The 18,506-nt window shown below is 39.9% G+C and overlaps 1 protein-coding gene across 1 annotated transcript in view; it reads left to right on the plus strand.

Moving 5' to 3' along the window:
• The window catches only part of LOC106877157 (zinc transporter ZIP9-B), a 34,490-nt gene that overhangs the window by 13,820 nt on the left and 2,164 nt on the right, over nucleotides 1-18,506 (plus strand). The window contains exons 3-6 of the mRNA XM_089359238.1: nucleotides 12,817-12,928; nucleotides 15,232-15,462; nucleotides 16,295-16,372; nucleotides 17,646-17,731. Coding sequence (XP_089215364.1) covers nucleotides 12,817-12,928; nucleotides 15,232-15,462; nucleotides 16,295-16,372; nucleotides 17,646-17,731 — 507 coding nt within the window. The remainder of the gene's footprint in view (nucleotides 1-12,816; nucleotides 12,929-15,231; nucleotides 15,463-16,294; nucleotides 16,373-17,645; nucleotides 17,732-18,506) is intronic.

Raw genomic sequence — 18,506 nt, forward strand, 5'->3', positions numbered from 1 at the left:
GTGTCGCATAACCAGCCCCAGCCCATTCAAATGTACCTTGGATCGTAGGGCGACCTGCTGTGCTTGAGGAGACCTATTGAGTCAAGTACATCAACATCAAAATTAAAATCAAATGGAAATTGTAGTTGTGATACCCGTGTCGGTGGCACATAAAAAGCACCATCCGAATGTGGCCGATGCCAGCGGCGCTTTGACTGGCTTCCGTGCTGGTGGCATGTAAAAAGCACCCACTACACTCATAGAGTGTTTGGCGTTAGGAGAGGCATCCAGCTGTAGAAACGCTGCCAGATTAGACTGGAGCCTGGTGCAGCCTCCTGGCTTCTCAGACTCCGGTCGAACCGTCCAACCCATGCATGCATGGAAAACGGACATTAAACGATGATGATGATATATATATATTTATATACACATACATAGATATATATATATATATATATATATATATATATATATATATATATATATATATATATATATATATATACACACACACACATACATGCATGCATATATGTATATCATGCTAGCATGGAAAGCGGACGTTAAACGACGATGATATTATATATATATATATATATATACACACACATACACACACATACATATGTATATCATCATCATTGTTGTCATTGCTTAACAGTCTGCCTTCCATGCCATGCTACTATGGGTGGGACATATATACATATGTGTATATATCTATATCTATATATATATATATATGTTTGTGTGTGTGTATACAGAGAGATAGAGAGAGAGGCATGTGTATGTTGACCTGATCTAGATAAGCTCAAGTCACTTCCACAATCATGGAGGAGCCAGTTCCACATTTACTGAAGTAATGCGAAGGAAGTGACAGGTTATCATGGCCTGTCTTTACTACGATGATGGTGACAAAGGCAATAATAATATTTAATGGTACACCACCACCTCCAGCTATTTCTCTCTTTTCTTGTAATTATGTCACCCCGGCCTCTTTCTTCCCCCCTCTCTCTCTCTTCCCCTCTTCCTACACCTCCTCAACGCCAGCGCCATTTCCTTTCTTGGTAGTTTCATGTCTTCTTATGTCACATTGTCACAACTTGTTTAAGACATTTAGCGATGCTTCTGACATGTGTACACCATCTGTGAGCATATACATATACACTCACCAGATTATATATATATACACTAGCAGAGCTTGTGTTTGTGTCTTCTTACACACATGCACACATTTATATATCTATGTTCTTACATCCTTATAATAGCATCTATATATATATATATATATATATATATATATATATACATATATATATTCATATATCATCATCATCGTTTAACATCCACCTTCCATGCTAGCATGGGTTGGATTTATATAATATATATATATATATATATATATATATAGAGAGAGAGAGAGAGAGAGAGAGAGAGAGAGGGGGGGGGGGAAGACAGATAGATAGATAGATAGACACACACACACACACACACACACTGGATGTATCTACCCAGCCACACCCTTGCAATTAAAAACACTTGCCTTCAAATCTTGAAACAAAATCTGATTATTTGCTCTGTGTCTTGGACTGTGTGCATGTGTGTGTTTGAATGTGTGTGTTTGTATCCAACTTACAATTGTCCTGACGATTTGATGGTTCATAATGCTGTTTCATACACAAATACACACACGAATGCATACACGCACACACACACACACACACACATGCTCTGTCTCTCCTTTTATTTTCCATTCCCTCTTCCCCACCATCCTTTTCTCTTCCTCTCACATTTCCTCTCTTTCACTTTTTACTCTATCAATATCTTCCTTTCACTCATTCTGTTTCCTTTTGCTTTTCTCTTCCCTCCCTCTCTCTCTCTCTTCTTTTGTCTCTCTTGACCTCGTTTGCTTTTGATTTGTTTTGGAATTTTTTTTTGTCCTCCTGCTCTGTATTTTTTCCTTAGTTTCAGTTATTTCACTGCTACCATGCTCTGGTACCCCCACCACCACCACCAGACCCTCAACTGCACAAGGGGTGGGGGGGGACTCTCCTTTTCACTAACTTTTACCCACTCCAACAAAAATATAAACACAACCACCACCACCACCACATATGACACTGTAGTCTCTCTCCTTCTCTGTCTCTGTCTGCATATCTCTCTCTCTCTCTCTATTTATATATATATATCCATGCCAGTGGCATGTAAAAAGCACCATTTGAGTGCAATCGTTTCCAGCTTCGCCCTACTGGCACTTGTGCCGGTCGCATGTGAACAAAACATTGGACTGACTCCTGTGCAGGTGGCATGTAAAAAACACCATTTGAGCGTGGCTGTTGCCAGTACTGCTGGACTGGCCCTCGTGCCAGTGACGCATAAAAAGCACCCAGTACACTCTGCTGAGTGGTTGGTGCTAGGAAGGGCATCCAACTGTAGAAACTCTGCCAGATTAGATTGGAGTCTGGTGTAGCCATCTGGTTTGCCAGTCCCCAGTCAAATCGTCCAACCCATGATAGCATGGAAAGTGGACGTTAAATATATAAAGCAAAGGGGCCAATACAGCTCAGCACCAATGATGTCACAACTCATTTCTATAGCAGAGTAAACTAGAGCAACATGAAATAAAGTGTCTTACTCAAGAACACAACACACAAACCAGTCCAAGAATCGAACTCACTACCTCATGATTATAAGCCTGACACACTAACCACTAAGCCATGTGCCTTCTTTTAGAGATTGCACCTAAAAAGTTCCCCCTCCAAGGCACAAGTCCAAGCTAGCTTGCTTATGGAAGACCAGCAGTCACCGATGCATACTAACCAAATTTATGAAGATGCTTTGGACAAATAAAGGGTTAAAAAGAGGGGAAAAGACAGCTTAGATACCTAAGTGATAGATATACCAAAAGAAAGGATGATCACTGCTTGATTAGGGCAGACCAGCCAAGTAAGGGAGCAGGGATGCTAAACAACAATAACAAAACCAGATTAATGTCTTTAAGCTAAATTCCAGAAGAAACAGATTAGCCTAATTTTTTTCACAATAATGGAAATATTAATCCTCTGTAAAATGGCTAAAATACTGTTGACATGCGTCTTATATATCTTGTCTTTAACCCATAAAGCTCTGCATGGAAAGCAGACATTAAACGATGATGATGATGATGTTTCATACAGGCATGGATTAGGCAATTCAGCATGGACTGCTTAGCTCCAGTATCTACTTTGGCATAATTTCTGCTGCTAGATGCCCTTCATAATAGCGACCACTTCACAGAGAGTAGTGGGAGCTGCACTGGTGAGGTCACCAAGTAACCTACAAGACAAGACCCCCCCCCCCCCCCGCCTTAACTGAGAGGGGTTTAGTATTAAGGGAAATGAAAGTATGATCGACGGACAAAAGAATATCTCATGTTGTGAGATTTAAAAATAGTAATTTTCTAGGACGAGATGTTTTGCTGAAAAGGTGGAAATGTTTGGATGCGGGTTTTTTCTGCATGCCACTGGCACGGGAGCCAGTTAGGGTGGGGAGGCTGGCATCGACCATGTTTGGGGAGCCAGTCAGTCAGCACCGGCAAGATACACACAGACACACCTGTGTTTCATACTGAAGCAATACTTTTGTTTCGATATCAGCTTTGTAAACTGAGACCAGCCATTGTTTATAGATTTCTATCTCATCCATGGACCAATGTTTTGAAGATGAAACAGCAACAACAACAATAATAATTGCGACAGTTTCTTAGATAAGCACAAGGTCACAAAACTGGGTGAGGTGTGAGTGAAATTAACCAACTCTGCTGCCATGAATTGTTGTAAACTTACCTCCCTCATAACCTGCCCCCTCCATCTGAGCCCCCCCCCCCCATCCTGCAGAAAGTCAAACGGCAAAGTTGACCTTGGTGAGATGTCAAGATTTCTCGACATAGACACTACAATATTTCCTCATAAAAAAGCAGCGAGCTGGCAGAAACGTTAGCACGCCCGGCGAAATGCTTAATGGTATTTCATCTGTCTTTACGTTCTGAGTTCAAATTCCGCCAAGGTCGACTTTGCCTTTCATTGTTTCGGGGTTGATAAATTAAGTACCAGTTGCATACTGGGGTCGATCTATTCGACTGGCCTCCTCTACAAAAATTTCAGACCTTGTGCCTAGAGTAGAAAAGATTATTTTATTTGGAACTTTACATTCTGAGTTCAAATTCTGCTGAGGTCGACTTTGCCTTTCATCGTTTCAGGGTTGATAAATTAAGTACCAGTTGCATACTGGGGTCAATCTAATCGACTGGCCTTTCCACAAAAATTTCAGGCCTTGTGCCTAGAGGAGAAAAGAATATATATAAAAAGCTAAGTCATAAGCGCAGGAGTGGCTGTGTGGTAAGTAGCTTGCTTACCAACCACATGGTTCTGGGTTCAGTCCCACTGCGTGACACCTTAGGCAAGTGTCTTTTACTGTAGCCTCAGGCCGACCAAAGCCTTGTGAGTAGACAGAAACTGAAAGAAGCCCGTCGTATATATGTATATATATATATATATATGTGTGTGTGTGTATGTTTGTGTGTCTGTGTTTGTCCCCCCCCAACTTCGCTTGACAACCAATGTTGGTGTGTTTTCGTCCCTGTAACTTAGCAGTTCGGCAAAAGAGACCGATAGAATAAGTACTAGGCTTACAAAGAATAAGTCCTGGGGTCGATTTGCTCGACTAAAGGCGGTGCTCCAGCATGGCAGCAGTCAAATGACTGAAACAAGTAAAGGAGTATGTGTCATTTTTTTTCTTTTTCCTTTTTTTTTTTTTTGTTTTCTTGTGCTGAAGCAGCAGTGTGAAAGTAGGAGACTTTCAAAAGGCAGTGAGTGAGTGACAGTAAGAGAATTAAAATGAAAATGAGTGGAAGGATGAGGTGTTGATTACACACTTGAATCTCAAATGACAAAGAGAGAAAGAGTGGGAGCTGGACGAGAGTAGCAGGCTAATAAATGAGAAAGAGGGGAAACTTAACAAAGATTCCTATTTCAAAACAAGCCAACCAGGGTTAAAATATAAAAGACAGCTAAGTCCTTTGATGTCATTTAGAGTTCAACTAACTAAGCAGCCTGCCACCTGCTTTAACGTTACAGATTGAGGATTACAAAGGTTAAAGAAAACACATTGAATCAAATATTTTAGCAAAGAACTTTGTAACTTAGGAAAAAAACTCAATGAACTCTGACGGCCCATTTATTCAAGATGAAGATTTCAAGACCTAAACAGAAGACATGTTCAGAAGATCATCATCATCATCATCGTCGTCGTTTAACGTCCGTTTTCCATGCTGGCATGGGTTGGAAGATTTGACTGGGGACTGGCAAGCCAGGAGGCCGCACCCGGCTCCAATCTGATCTGGCAATGTTTCTACAGCTGGATGCCCTGAACAAAGTTGGCTGAGATCTCTTACCCCATCCACCATATTCTCATGATATTGTGCCATCCGGCTACCACTTGTTTTTGTCTCTTCAGAACTCGTTGCAAGGAAAAACATTTGACAATTTAGATGGAGTCAAATGCATCTACAGGGTGTCCACAAAGTCTGGGTACACAGGGATTAACACATACTTTAAGAAATTATTATTTCTTATATTTAATTGTTTATGTTATGATTTTATTTACTCCATGTACCCAGACTTTGTGGACACCCTGTAGATAACTTTTTTTTTTCTTCGAAACCAGTCAAATTTTATGCTGATGGAATATTTAAATTGCAAAGGTCATTAATAATAATGGAAATGATTTCGTTGAATAAAATTTATTGAAAGGGTGAATATTTATATCCCTTTTTTGCATATTAAAAGAAAAACACTCGGAACTTTCCAAACAACCTAATAGAAGACTCTTGCCCAATGTGCCATGCAGTGGGACTGAACCCGGAACCATCTGATTGGGAAACAAGCTTCCTACCACACAGCCACACCTGCGCCTATGACATCTCTTAATGAATAAAAGCCCTGCTGTTAGGATAAAGAAGAAAAAGGCTCTCAACACCAAGAAGTCCACACGTAGGACATTTGTAAGACACACAGACATCAGAAAACAACAACAAAAGAAATAAACAAATAAACTCCTCATTTATCTTTTGTATTGCAAATATACCAGAGTGTTATTTAAAGGTCTTCTCTCAAGTCTGTTGCCAGGTAGAGAGAGAAGGATTCCTGCGACAGCTGGGTCTGTTGGTAAGGAATTGGCAGATGGTCTTATTCATTGTAACATTTTAACATTACACAGCAGGGAGATAATGAATCAATTAGTGTTAATTACCAGTTATTAAAGCTAGCAATTTTTATCTTCCTGACAAGTCATCAACGTCATTGTCACCATCACCATCATCATCATCATTGTTACCATCATCATCATCAAGCATGGCTGTGTGGTCAAGCAGCTTGCTTTGCAACCATGTGGTTTTGAGTTCAGTCCCATCATGCAGTACCCTGAATATATCTCCTACTTCAGCCCTGAGCCAACCAATGCCTTGTGAATGAATTTGGTAGATGGGAACAGTGAAAGCCAGTTGTATATATGTATGTGTATGTGTGTTTGTGTTTGTCTCCACTACAACCATTTCACAACCAATATTGGTTTGTTTACATCCCCCCCCCATAACCTAGCAGTTTAGAATAAATACTGGGGTCTATTTGGTCAACTAAACACTTCAAGTCAATGCTCCAGTATGGCTGCAGTCCAGTGACTGAAATATGACCAGATGACCAGGTACCTACAGCAAGACACCTGTTTCTGTTTCTCTGCCTCATTATAACCTTTCATCACCTGACACAAGATCACCTCCTCCAATGCTCCCTCCCCTCTCAAAGGATCCTTGTCTTGCTAGTCTCTTGGTGACCCTGCCAGTGCTGGTGCCACTTAGAAAGCACCCAGTCCTGACTGCTTAGGGGTTGGTATTTGGACGGGCATCCAGCTGTAAAAACCATGCCAAAACTGACCTCACCTCTTCCTGTGCCACATAAAAAGCACCCAGCTATCTTGAAAAAGGAAGGGCACAGATGATATAGTCCTCAATGAGGTCACAAGACCTGCTAGAAATAGCAGTGAAATTTGCTCCAAAATTACCCACAGCTATCTTGAAAAAGGAAAGGCACAGACGATATAGTCCTCAATGAGGTCACAAGACCTGCTAGAAATAGCAGTGAAATTTGCTCCAAAATTACACTACTTTCTTGTGAATGGGAAGGACACTTTGGATGATATAGTCTTAATACGCAATGCTTAAAAAACTGACAGGGTGGTCACAGCTGGAAAGGGTTGACTCTTATCTAAACAACAACAACAACACCGCTACTAGTACTTTTAGATTATGATATAAAATTGATTGAATTAAATACTTTTTACGTTCGCAACCACCAAGTCCAAGCTGTTCCACTGCTGGTTGCGCAAACTCATTAATGGCTCTCTGCCTCCTAACGATAATTAGTGTTTCCACCATGTGATTATCAATGGAGTAGCTTATCACTGGATTAGGGCCTTTTTTTTTTTTTGGCTTGTTTTGGGATGAAGATATGCTGTGATTTGAGAAGTAGTTTGGCTGTTATTTTTAGCGATTGTGTAAAAGGCCCCCCCCCCAGTCCTTAGCAGTAGTAACAGTGGCAGCAGGAGTGGTGGTCGTCATGGAGGCAGTAGCAGTTGTGGAGGCGGCGGTGGCGGTTAGTGACGGCGATGGGGGTGATGGCAGTAGTGGTGGGTTTAGTAGTAGTAGTAGTAGTAGTGGTGGTGGTGGTGGTGGTAGTGGTAGTAGTAGTGGTGGTGGTGGTGGTGGTGGTAGTGGTAGTAGTAGTGGTGGTGGTGGTGGTGGTGGTAGTAGCAGCAGTAGTAGTAGTAGTAGTAGTAGTAGTAGTAGTAGTAGTAATGGCAGTGGTGGTGGTAGTGGTGGTGGCTGAGTACTCCACACACATTCCCTTAATGTGATGCAATCTGTGATAAAGCTACTAGACCTTTAAATTTAAAAAAGTTCAGGCAATGGTGGTGGTGGTGGTGGTGGTGGTGATGGTAGTTAGTAACGGTGGCAGTGGCAGCGGTGGGGTGGTGGTAGCCATGGTGATGGTCATCGTGGTGACGGTGGTGGTGGCCCTAATGCCCCCCCCCCGCAGTGTCGTAGTTGTCTTCATTGTTATCCTATTAACACAAAGCAGTGTAGAAGATAGACGTAGGCACATACGACAGACGGCGGCGAGGAAGAAGAAGAAGTAATCTATCAATGGCTGTTTGTTTGTCTTTTAGTTGCTTCTTTAAACAAACCTGACTGAAATACACCTGTGACATCATGATGGATGTTACCAAGAGCATAAGTGAGGTATTAAAGGTGATAATGGTGGCGGCGGTGGTAGCATGACAGATTGAGAAGACTTGCTGTTGACATTTCTTCCGAGTGGAAACAAATACAAAAAAAAAAAACGAATAGTTTAAAACAAAAAGAAAGGAGTAAAAGTCAAGACAAAATCAAAGGCAACAATTTTTCCATCACCACCACCACCACCCCATAATTTGCTTTTAATACTTCTCTTCAGCAGGAAGATTTTTTTTTGTTTTGTTTGGTTGGTTTTTTTTCTATTAAAAATTAATCTCTTCTTTCACCAAACTTCATCAAACTATGACATTCTGAATGCGTTGCTGTATTACATCTGCATTCTATACGATATATATATATATATATATGAGCATATAAATATTCTTTTCTGCTCTAGGCACATGGCCCGAAATTTTGTGGGGGTGGGCAGTCAATTAGATCGACCCCAGTACGCAACTGGTACTTAATTTATCGACCCCGAAAGGAGGAAAGACAAAGTCAACCTCAGCGGAATTTGAACTCGGAATGTAAAGACAGACGAAATACCACTAACGTTTCTTTTCTACTCTAGGCACAGGGCCTGAAATTTTGGGGACGGGGCCAGTCAATTAGATCGACCCAGTATGCAACTGGTACTTAATGGATGAAAGACAAAGTCGACTTCAGTGGAATTTGAACTCAGAACATAAAGACAGACAAAATACCGTTTGGCATTTCGCCTGGCGTGCTAACGTTTCTGCCAGCTCGCCGCCTTATAATCATAGATACCATTATTATTATTATTATTATTATTATTGTTATTATTATTATTATTATTATTATTATTAAGGTGGTGAGCTGGCAGAATCATTAGCATGCTGGACAAAACCTTGGTAGTAATTCGCCCATCGCTATGTTCTGAGTTCAAATTCTGCTGAGGTCAACTTTGCCTTTCATCCTTTCAGGGTCAATAAATTAAGTACCAGTGAAACACTGGGGTCGATGTTATCGACTAGTCCCCGCTTCCAAAATTCCAAGCCTTGTGCCTATAGTAGAAAGGGTTATCCTTGTTATTATTATTGTCGCCTTACTGGCACTTGTGCTGATGGCACATGAAAAAGCATTCGAGCAAGGTCATTGCCAGTGCCGCTGGACTGGCTCCTGTGCAGGTGGCACGTAAAAAACACCATTTGAGCGTGGCCATTGCCAGTACCGCCGGACTAGCCCTCGTGCCAGTGGCACGTAAAAAGAACCCACTACACTCTCGGAGTGGTTGGCATTAGGAAGGGCATCCAGCTGTAGAAACTCTGCCAGATCAGATTGGAGTCTGGTGTAACCATCCATTTCGCCAGTCCCCAGTCAAATCATCCAACCCATGCTAGCATGGAAAGTGGACGTTAAATGATGATGATGATATATTTATGTATATATATATATATATATATATATATATATATTGGTTTTTATGTTCAGTTATAGTAAAACCAATTTTACATCACTCTAATGGATTGTTCTTATACTATTGTAGAGGACAGACTTATTAATAAATATAGATGTGTGTGTGTAGGCACAAGCATGGCTGTATTACTAAGAATCTCGCTTTGCATCCTTGTCATTTAGAGTTCAGTTCTAGTAAGTGGCGCCTTGAGCAAGTGTTTTCTACTGTAGATCTTGGCCATCCAATGCCTTCTGGGTGGATTTCATAGAGAGAAACTTAAAATGGAGATTATAATCCAGTGTTTATTATAACTGAGTGAACAGCAGTTCAGCTCCTCACCTTTGATACTGAGGGACACCCTCTGGATAGTTTAGTTGGCCATAACAGTTAGGTCTTGTCCAGATGTGGTCCTCTGATGTTTATTTATCCAGCTCTCAGTTCGATTATTATTTGGAGCACTTGATTCAGGTTGTGTGTGTGTGTATGAGAGTGATTGTGATGAGAAAATGCCTGAACAACAGTTGTAGCTATCATCAGTTCCCATGATGTATTTAGAACAACCTTGAACCGCGCGCGTGCGTGTGTGTGTGTGTGTGTCAGATATGATAGTCATGTGTGTGACTCTGCATGTTTGTATGTATATGTTTGTATGTATATGTGTTGTAGATTTAGAGTTTGTATTCTGCTATATAAACAAAAATTCGGGTGGAAAACTCTGTGTATATGTGTGTGTGCAGTCTGAATGTGGGAGCATCATGTTGATTTGATAAAGCCATAACTTGGGAATCAAGTGCTGTCTTTATCTACTATTATTATTATCATCGTTATTATTATTATTATTTATTCAAGCCTGTTACCTTTATTAAAGCGAAAATAGATCAGGCTGTTCCCACCAGCTTATCAATCATGAATTACAAGCTGTTTGCTTTTTTTTTTTTATTTCATTTTTCTCTTTCTTTTTTCACTTATTTATATCAGTAGTGGCACTGTGCATGGCACCTTGGGCAAGTGTCTTCTACTACAAGCCCTGCATTGACCAATGCCCTGTGGATCAATTTCGTAGAAGGAAACTGAGAAGGCCCATCGAATGTGTGTGTGTGTGTGTGTGTGTGTGCATGTACATTTATGTATGTGAATCTCGATTTCCATGCTTGCTTCTGCTTCAGTGAAACAACAAAGATGTTGACATTATGACCAGTTGTTCTGTGCTTTTCGAGGAACTCCCCCACCCCCCACCCCCAATAAAAAATAAGATCCTTTAGGTGGAAAACAATTACAGGTTGATGACAGGAAGAGCATCCAACTGTAAAACCCCCCTCAAATAACACCCCCCTCACCATTAACAGTCATAACTGTGGCCAGCAATAGAGTTATTCCCCTCATGCAGTGATATAGCCCAGTCAACACTGAAACCCTTTTCATTATAGATAACGAGGTCTGATGACACCTGTTGCTAAACACAACCCATTTACAAATACACTCACCTGTTTCTCTAAAACTGAAATGTGTTTTTAAGATTAAGGACTTGTGTATTCTGTGTGACCTTCTGATCCCTCTCTAAACAGCTATTTTAATGATTGAAACGCATAAATTTGTACCCCACTTTAAACAGATCGGTTGGTAAATATAGAGATTTTTTCCTTTCTAGATGTTATCATCATCATCATCATCATCATCATTATTATCATTATTTTATGGTGAAGACATGCTTAGTAAATAACTTTTCGTGTAAGTCCAATTTAAGTTGCCAGGTAAGATAAATAAATGTATTTTTAGTGGGGTTTTTTTTGGGGTTTTTTCTTATAATGAAAAGAAAAGACAGATGGTTCCTCTATATCTGGGTCACTTATGTCTTTTACTCGTTTCAGTTATATTGAACTGCAGCCAATGTTGAACACACACACATAGATGGATGGACGGATGGACGGACGGACGGACGGACGGACGGTTGGACGGACGGACGAACAGTTAGATAGATAGATAGATAGATAGATAAATAGACAGTTAGATAGATAGATAAATACATACATACATACATAACCAGAGAGGTAGGCAGTTAGACAGACAGACAGTTAGAGAGATAGATAGATAGATAGATATACAGATAGATAGATAGATAGATAGGTAGATAGACAGACGAATAGATACATAGGTAGGCAGGCAGGCAGGCAGGCAGGCAGGCAGGCAGGCACGTACATACTTACTTATCTATCACTTTCTGATGCGTTGTCTACTTTGTACTTTATGTAGTTTGTTCTTAGTGCTTGCACTTGGGCAGCACAGATCAGAGCCTCCATTTCCGGTTTTAAATCACTTTTAGTCATCCACAGCCATCTTTTTTCTCTGCTTGTCTTATCTTCAACATCCCTATGAAATTGACCATGCAATCTTTTCTTTACTCACCTATTTTCAATTTCATTCATTTTCAATTTCTTGTACAGTGCTTTGTCTTTGCAATCTTTAATCCTACACAAGCCTGACCTTCTTCTAATAATAGCACTTCTGTGACATTTTTTACATACCATGCTATGTTGTTTTTTTCTGCTCTAATGCTGTGTTGGCATCCAATGAGTCTTCTTCCCCCTCTTTTTCTTGGTACATACAGTCTGTCTGTGTCACTTTTTGGGTGGAGTGACCTATATCTAGTTAGCAACTTCCTTGTCTTTCTTTCTAAGCTGTTTATTTCATCTACTGTCCATGCGATTACCCCTGTTCCATATCTAAGGAGTGAAACAGCCCAAGTGTTCATGTTCCGAGTTCGATTCCAGGCAGTGACCTGAATAATAATAATAACATCGAAAAATACCTTAGGAATGAGAACCCAGGTTCGAAATTTCTCCAAGACACCTGATGAAGGCTGGAGGGTATATCAGCCGAAACATTGTGTTAACAACAAACAAGATGAGGACAAATATCCATCAAATGTAAATAATGTACATAATTCCTTATCTCTTAAATATTGAACTGTATTCATTTATTCATAACTTGATTCATTGAATCATTTTTCTTTTCTGCCTCAGATTAATGCTTCTAATGTCAATCCTTTTTTTTTTTTTTATTACTTTTTTGTTAATTTCATTTCATTTCCATTTTCCAGACAAAAGTGAAAATAGTTCCTGTTCTTGGGACGGGACTCTTAATAGGCACAGCCTTGGCAGTAATTATTCCTGAAGGCGTACATGTTATGTATTCGCATCATCACAACCATGGTAAGTTGATTCTCTCTTTCTTTCTGTTTTTTTTTTTCTTTTCTACAAGAAGCATTATGTCTGTGGAGCGCTCACCCACTTGCACATTAATTTCACAAGCAAGCGGTTCTGCTGATCGAATCAACTGGAGCTATCATCCTCATAACCAACGGAGTACCAGTTTACAATTATGACTTTTTTCTTTTATTTTAACTGTCTTGGGACCACCAAGTACCAAATCTACATCACCAGAGGACTTATATCAACTATCAACAGGCATATAACAAGTAAAAAGTAGAGCCATTGGTATTGCATTTCGTTCCACCATTTACAGCTGTTTCTACAACATATGGACGACAGATCACATAATAAGTTGGAAAATATGGAGGAGAGCAGTGATATTGCCATATTGATTATATAACGAGAGACCCACGGTTCTTTTGTCATAACCTTTGTGAACAAATACAGACACAGACTGGATCAATATACAGATGATATGGCAAGAGGTGTTTAATTAATTCAAGAAGAAAGAGTTAGTTAAAAGTACAAATGAGAAGGTAAAATGACAGTTTGATTGTAGCTTTTGACCAGATCAGTTCGTAAGTCTCATTCATTAGTCAGTGTATCACTATCTCAATCGGACAACTGTGTGAATCGATAGACTTAAATTATTATCTAAGTTTGTTTATTATAAAATAAGCTGGAATAAATTAGGTGGGATAACGGCAGAGTTGGTAGCATTCCTGGCCAAATGTTTCTCAGCAGCATTTTGTCCATCTTTACTTTCTGAGTTCCAATTCCCCTGAAGTCATCTTTGCCTTTCGGGGTCGATAAAATAAGTACCAGTTGAATACTGGGGTCAATGTAATTGACTTGCCACTTCCTCTGAAATTGCTGGCCTTGTGCCAAAATTGGGAACCAATATAGACACCTAATGGTGGTGAGCTTGCAAAATTAGCACACTAGGCAAAATGCTTCTTAGCCCACTTATACGTACCTTTCCTTCATTGGACACTAAACTCTGCTTGCGAAGACCTGTTGAGGCAAATGAAATTGAAATCGAACCAAATTCGACGACTGGCACCCATGCCAACCTCTCCTTCATTGGACACTAAACTCTCAATTGTGGGGGAGCTATGCAGGGCAGGATTCATGACAGACGAACTGTAGACAAGAACTTTGCTGCGGGCTAGCTAGGGAGTTGGTTGGCAGCGAAGTGGACTTCTGGAGAGAGAAAGAAAACAAAATAGTGTTAGCAGTGAGCATTAAATGAATCTGAATTAACTAAACAGAAATAACTGACGATCTAGACCCTGATGTACGTAAATTAATAAACCAGCATGGGTTGGATGTTAAACGATGATGAGGATGTGTGTGTGTCTATGTGTCCATATTTATTTATGACTGTTAGAGTGAGTGCCAGGGTTGATTTGTCCAATAAACTTCCCTTCAAGATGGTGCTCCAGCATGGCTGCAGTCCAGTGATTGAAGCAAGTAAATGATTAAAATTACACATTGTGCAGTGCAAACAATTTAAACAGCAAATCAAACTGGACTGAAAGATCAACAGGCAGCTATTCAAATTGGCAAGTTGAGACAAGTAGACACTGCAGTTGCTGCTTGTACAATAAGACACCATTCTTCAAAGACATGCTGCAACACAAGTCCTTTTGGCTGAAGCAACATGCTGACAAAACACTTATTTGTTGATTAAGTGTTTGCTTAAACTAACAAAAAGTGTTTCTTGAAGACCTGGATAATAAAACGTTTCAATTAAATGAAAGCCTGTGGGTGCAAGTGACATGGCTGGGAAGTTTGTTCTTACCTGTCTCTTGACTATCCTTGAAAAGCTGACAATTTAACACCTGTCTAGATTCTTATTGGAGTGGGAAAGCTTGATATATCACCTGGACCACAAATTGTATTATATCTTCAAAGGAAAAGGAGATATTTTTGTCGTTATCATCCTCACCACCATCATCATTGTATTTTATGTTCTCTTCTCCATGCTGGCATGGGTTGGACAGGATTTTTTGCAATAGTCTTTTTATGGTCCAATGATGTTCCTGATATCGTTTCTTTCAATTGTAACCTCTTTAAACTTGCAGGAATAAGGCATGGATTCTAAAACCTGAGATACACACAATATCGACAACGATGATGAAAATATAATATATATATATCGAAAAAATAAATTTTCTTCTTTGAACATGAAGATTAATATTCCAAATAATTGTTAAAATTGTCGTTATTGTCAACATTTTGTTTGACTTTTATTTAATTAATTTTTTGTCTTTGGCTTCCATCTTCTTCTACCTTTGCAGCACATAGTCACAGCATAGAGAAAATGGACGTGAAAGAAGCCGTCGCAAAAGTTGGCATTGCACATTCTTCAATACATGACGAACACTCACACAACACACACACCGATTCTGGCGGCACAGAAAACCATGAGAATGTCCACAGTTTGATAGGGGTGGCACTGGTTGCCGGCTTCATCACAATGTTGCTTATTGACCAACTGTTTGGCGGCTCTCATGCTCACTCTGCCGCAGGTAAGCGATTAACATTTGAGGAAACAACAGGTATGGCTGTTGTTTAGTGATGGTGAGGTGAGTGTGATGCTGTTTGAGTAGAATGTGACCATATTTGAGTAAAATGTAATGATATTTGAGTGGAGTGTGATTATATTTGATTGAAATGTGATGATCTTTGAGTGGAGCACAATTATATTTGAGTGAAATGTGATGTCTGAGTGGAGTGTGACCATATTTGATTGAAATATGATGATGTTTGAGTGGAGCACAATTATATTTGAGTGAAATGTGGTGATGTTTGAGTGGAGTGTGATTATATGTGATTGAAATGTGATGTTTGAGTGGAGTTTGACCATATTTGAGTGAAATGTGATGATGTTTGAGTGGAGCACAATTATATTTGAGCGATATGTGATGTTTGAGTGGAGTGTGATCATATTTGAGTGAAATATGATGATGTTTGAGTGGAGCACAATTATATTTGAGTGAAATGTAATGATGTTTGAGTAGCATGTGACCATATTTGATCGAAATATGATGATGTTTGAGTGAAGTGCAATTATATTTGAGTGAAATGTGGTGACATTTCAGTGGAGTGTGATTATATTTGAGTGAAATGTGATAATATTTGAGTGGAGTGTACTGTGGTCATACTTGAGTAGTGTTGTTGTTGGTGGTGACAAGGAACAAATCTCAATAGAAAAGGGGAGGTTGGTGATGATAAAGCAACAGGGTGATGAGAGTACTGAGTCTAATGATGGTTGAGAGGGACTAGTGTATTATTAGCGTACTGTTTCATTTTTTTCTCTACCATTTCTTTTCAAATAACCTCTTCGTTATACTTCCACAGATCCTGAACACAACCAAACAACTGTGCAGAACAGAAATAAATTCACAGCTACTCTAGGTTTAGTGATACACGCTGCTGGTAAGTCGGTTGTTGTTTATCCCATGTTTCTGGCAAAGAATTGTAATTATTGGTCGACGGAAAGCTATAGAAGAGTAGAAGGTGTGGTTGAAGTACAGATCACCTCTCTACCCATCCATGTCTCTCAAAATAAGCGCCATGAGGAAAGCTGTAGTAAGGTAGAATGTGTGATTTAAATACCTGTAATGGTTGTAACATAACTAATCAACTGTGGAGGTTGGGGTTGAGCTGAATAGCTGTAGACGTTATGGAGAACCAAAGAAACTGAAGAGGGTCTTACCTGACAATTGTAGAGGTTTTAACTGTTTGTATCCTGCCACTATTTCTATGCAGTGCCATGAGGAAGTAAATATCACAGTGAATTTACATTTCAATGATGTATATACATTAAGTATTATATATAGATGGCTTTTTTGCCTTACTATTACCTATCTCTAAATTAGTACGACTGTGAGATACAGTTTACTGCAGTTCCCAGTTCTAAGTATAAATACCTACCATAGAATGGTATATATAGTTTCTTGCTGTACTCAGTCTACTAAACAGTAAATAGGTACCATGGAGAGATATAGTTCATTGTATTGTCTCCCTCTAATTCTTCAGTTTATCTAGAATCACATTATTCAGTGTATCCTTGTTTAACCCTTTTGATTCCAACCCAACTGAAACCGCCCCTGGCTCTGTAGTACAAATGTCCTGTTTTCAAAAGCTCTGAATTAAAATCTCCCACCAAACCTTAGTCACAATTTATATTCCTAACACTAGCTTAATGATAACTAAGTTATTTTACTAAATTCTTGGTTATATTTAAAATTAATTGAAAGAAACCCAGAGCATCTCAATAGAAATGGTAACAAAATGGTTAAGATGGTATGCAGTGATTTGAGAGAGATTTATCTGCTATCTTTACCAGATCAAGGAACCATCTAGTGGTTCCCTTGTTGAGTACATATGATGTCCCTAACACTAGCTTAATGATAACAAAGTTATTTTACTAAATTTTTTGTTATATTTAAAATTAATTGAAAGAAACACAGAGCATCTCAAAATAAATACAGTAACGAAAGGGTTAATTAATCTGGTATTTGGGACATAAATTAATATAAAACTTTGAAGGAAGGTTTTAATTGAGACCATTTTAAAACAGGGAGTTTGTATTTTCGGACCAAGGGCAGTCTGAGGCAGATTGGTCACAAATGGTTAATATTGACCGAAAGCTTTTAATTCCATAGCCATACCATGACTTGTATCTCTTGCCGTTCTATATTTTCAGCTGACGGCATTGCTCTCGGTGCTGCTGTCACAATGTCTGAGGACCATGTCACTTTGATCGTCTTTCTGGCCATCATGTTACACAAGGTAAGACACCTGTTGTTTCTTAATTACCATTAATAAAAAAAATTTTTTATGAGATCATCATCATCATCATCATCATCGTTTAACGTCCGCCTTCCATGCTAGCATGGGTTGGACGATTTGACTGAGGACTGGTGAAACCGGATGGCAACACCAGGCTCCAGTCTAATTTGGCAGAGTTTCTACAACTGGATGCCCTTCCTAACGCCAACCACTCAGAGAGTGTAGTGGGTGCTTTTACGTGTCACCCGCACGAAAACGGCCACGCTCGAAATGGTGTCTTTTATGTGCCACCCGCACAAGCCAGTCCAGGGGCACTGGCAACGATCTCGCTCGAAAATCCTACGGGAGCCAGTCAGGCGGTACTGGCAACGGCCACGCTCAAAATGGTGCATCTCATGTGCCACCCGCACAAGAACCAGTCCAGGAGCACTGGCAACGATCTTACTTGGCTTGCCGGGTCTTCTCACGCACAGCACATTTCCAAAGGTCTCGGTCAGTAGTCATCGCCTCGGTGAGGCCCAATGTACGAAGGTCTTGCCTCACCACCTCAGCCCAGGTCTTCCTGGGCCTACCTCTTCCATGGGTTCCCTCAACTGTTAGGGTGTGGCACTTTTTCACGCAGCTATCCTCATCCATTCTCACCACATGTCCATACCAGCGCAATCGTCTCTCTTGCACACCACAACTGATGCTTCTAATGTTCAGCTTTTCTCTCAAGATACTTACACTCTGACGGGTATTCACATTGACATTACACATCCAACGGAGCATACTG

The sequence above is a fragment of the Octopus bimaculoides genome, chromosome 11 (assembly GCF_046866305.1).
Source record: "Octopus bimaculoides isolate indiv1 chromosome 11, ASM4686630v1, whole genome shotgun sequence".
Lineage (NCBI taxonomy): Eukaryota > Metazoa > Mollusca > Cephalopoda > Octopoda > Octopodidae > Octopus > Octopus bimaculoides.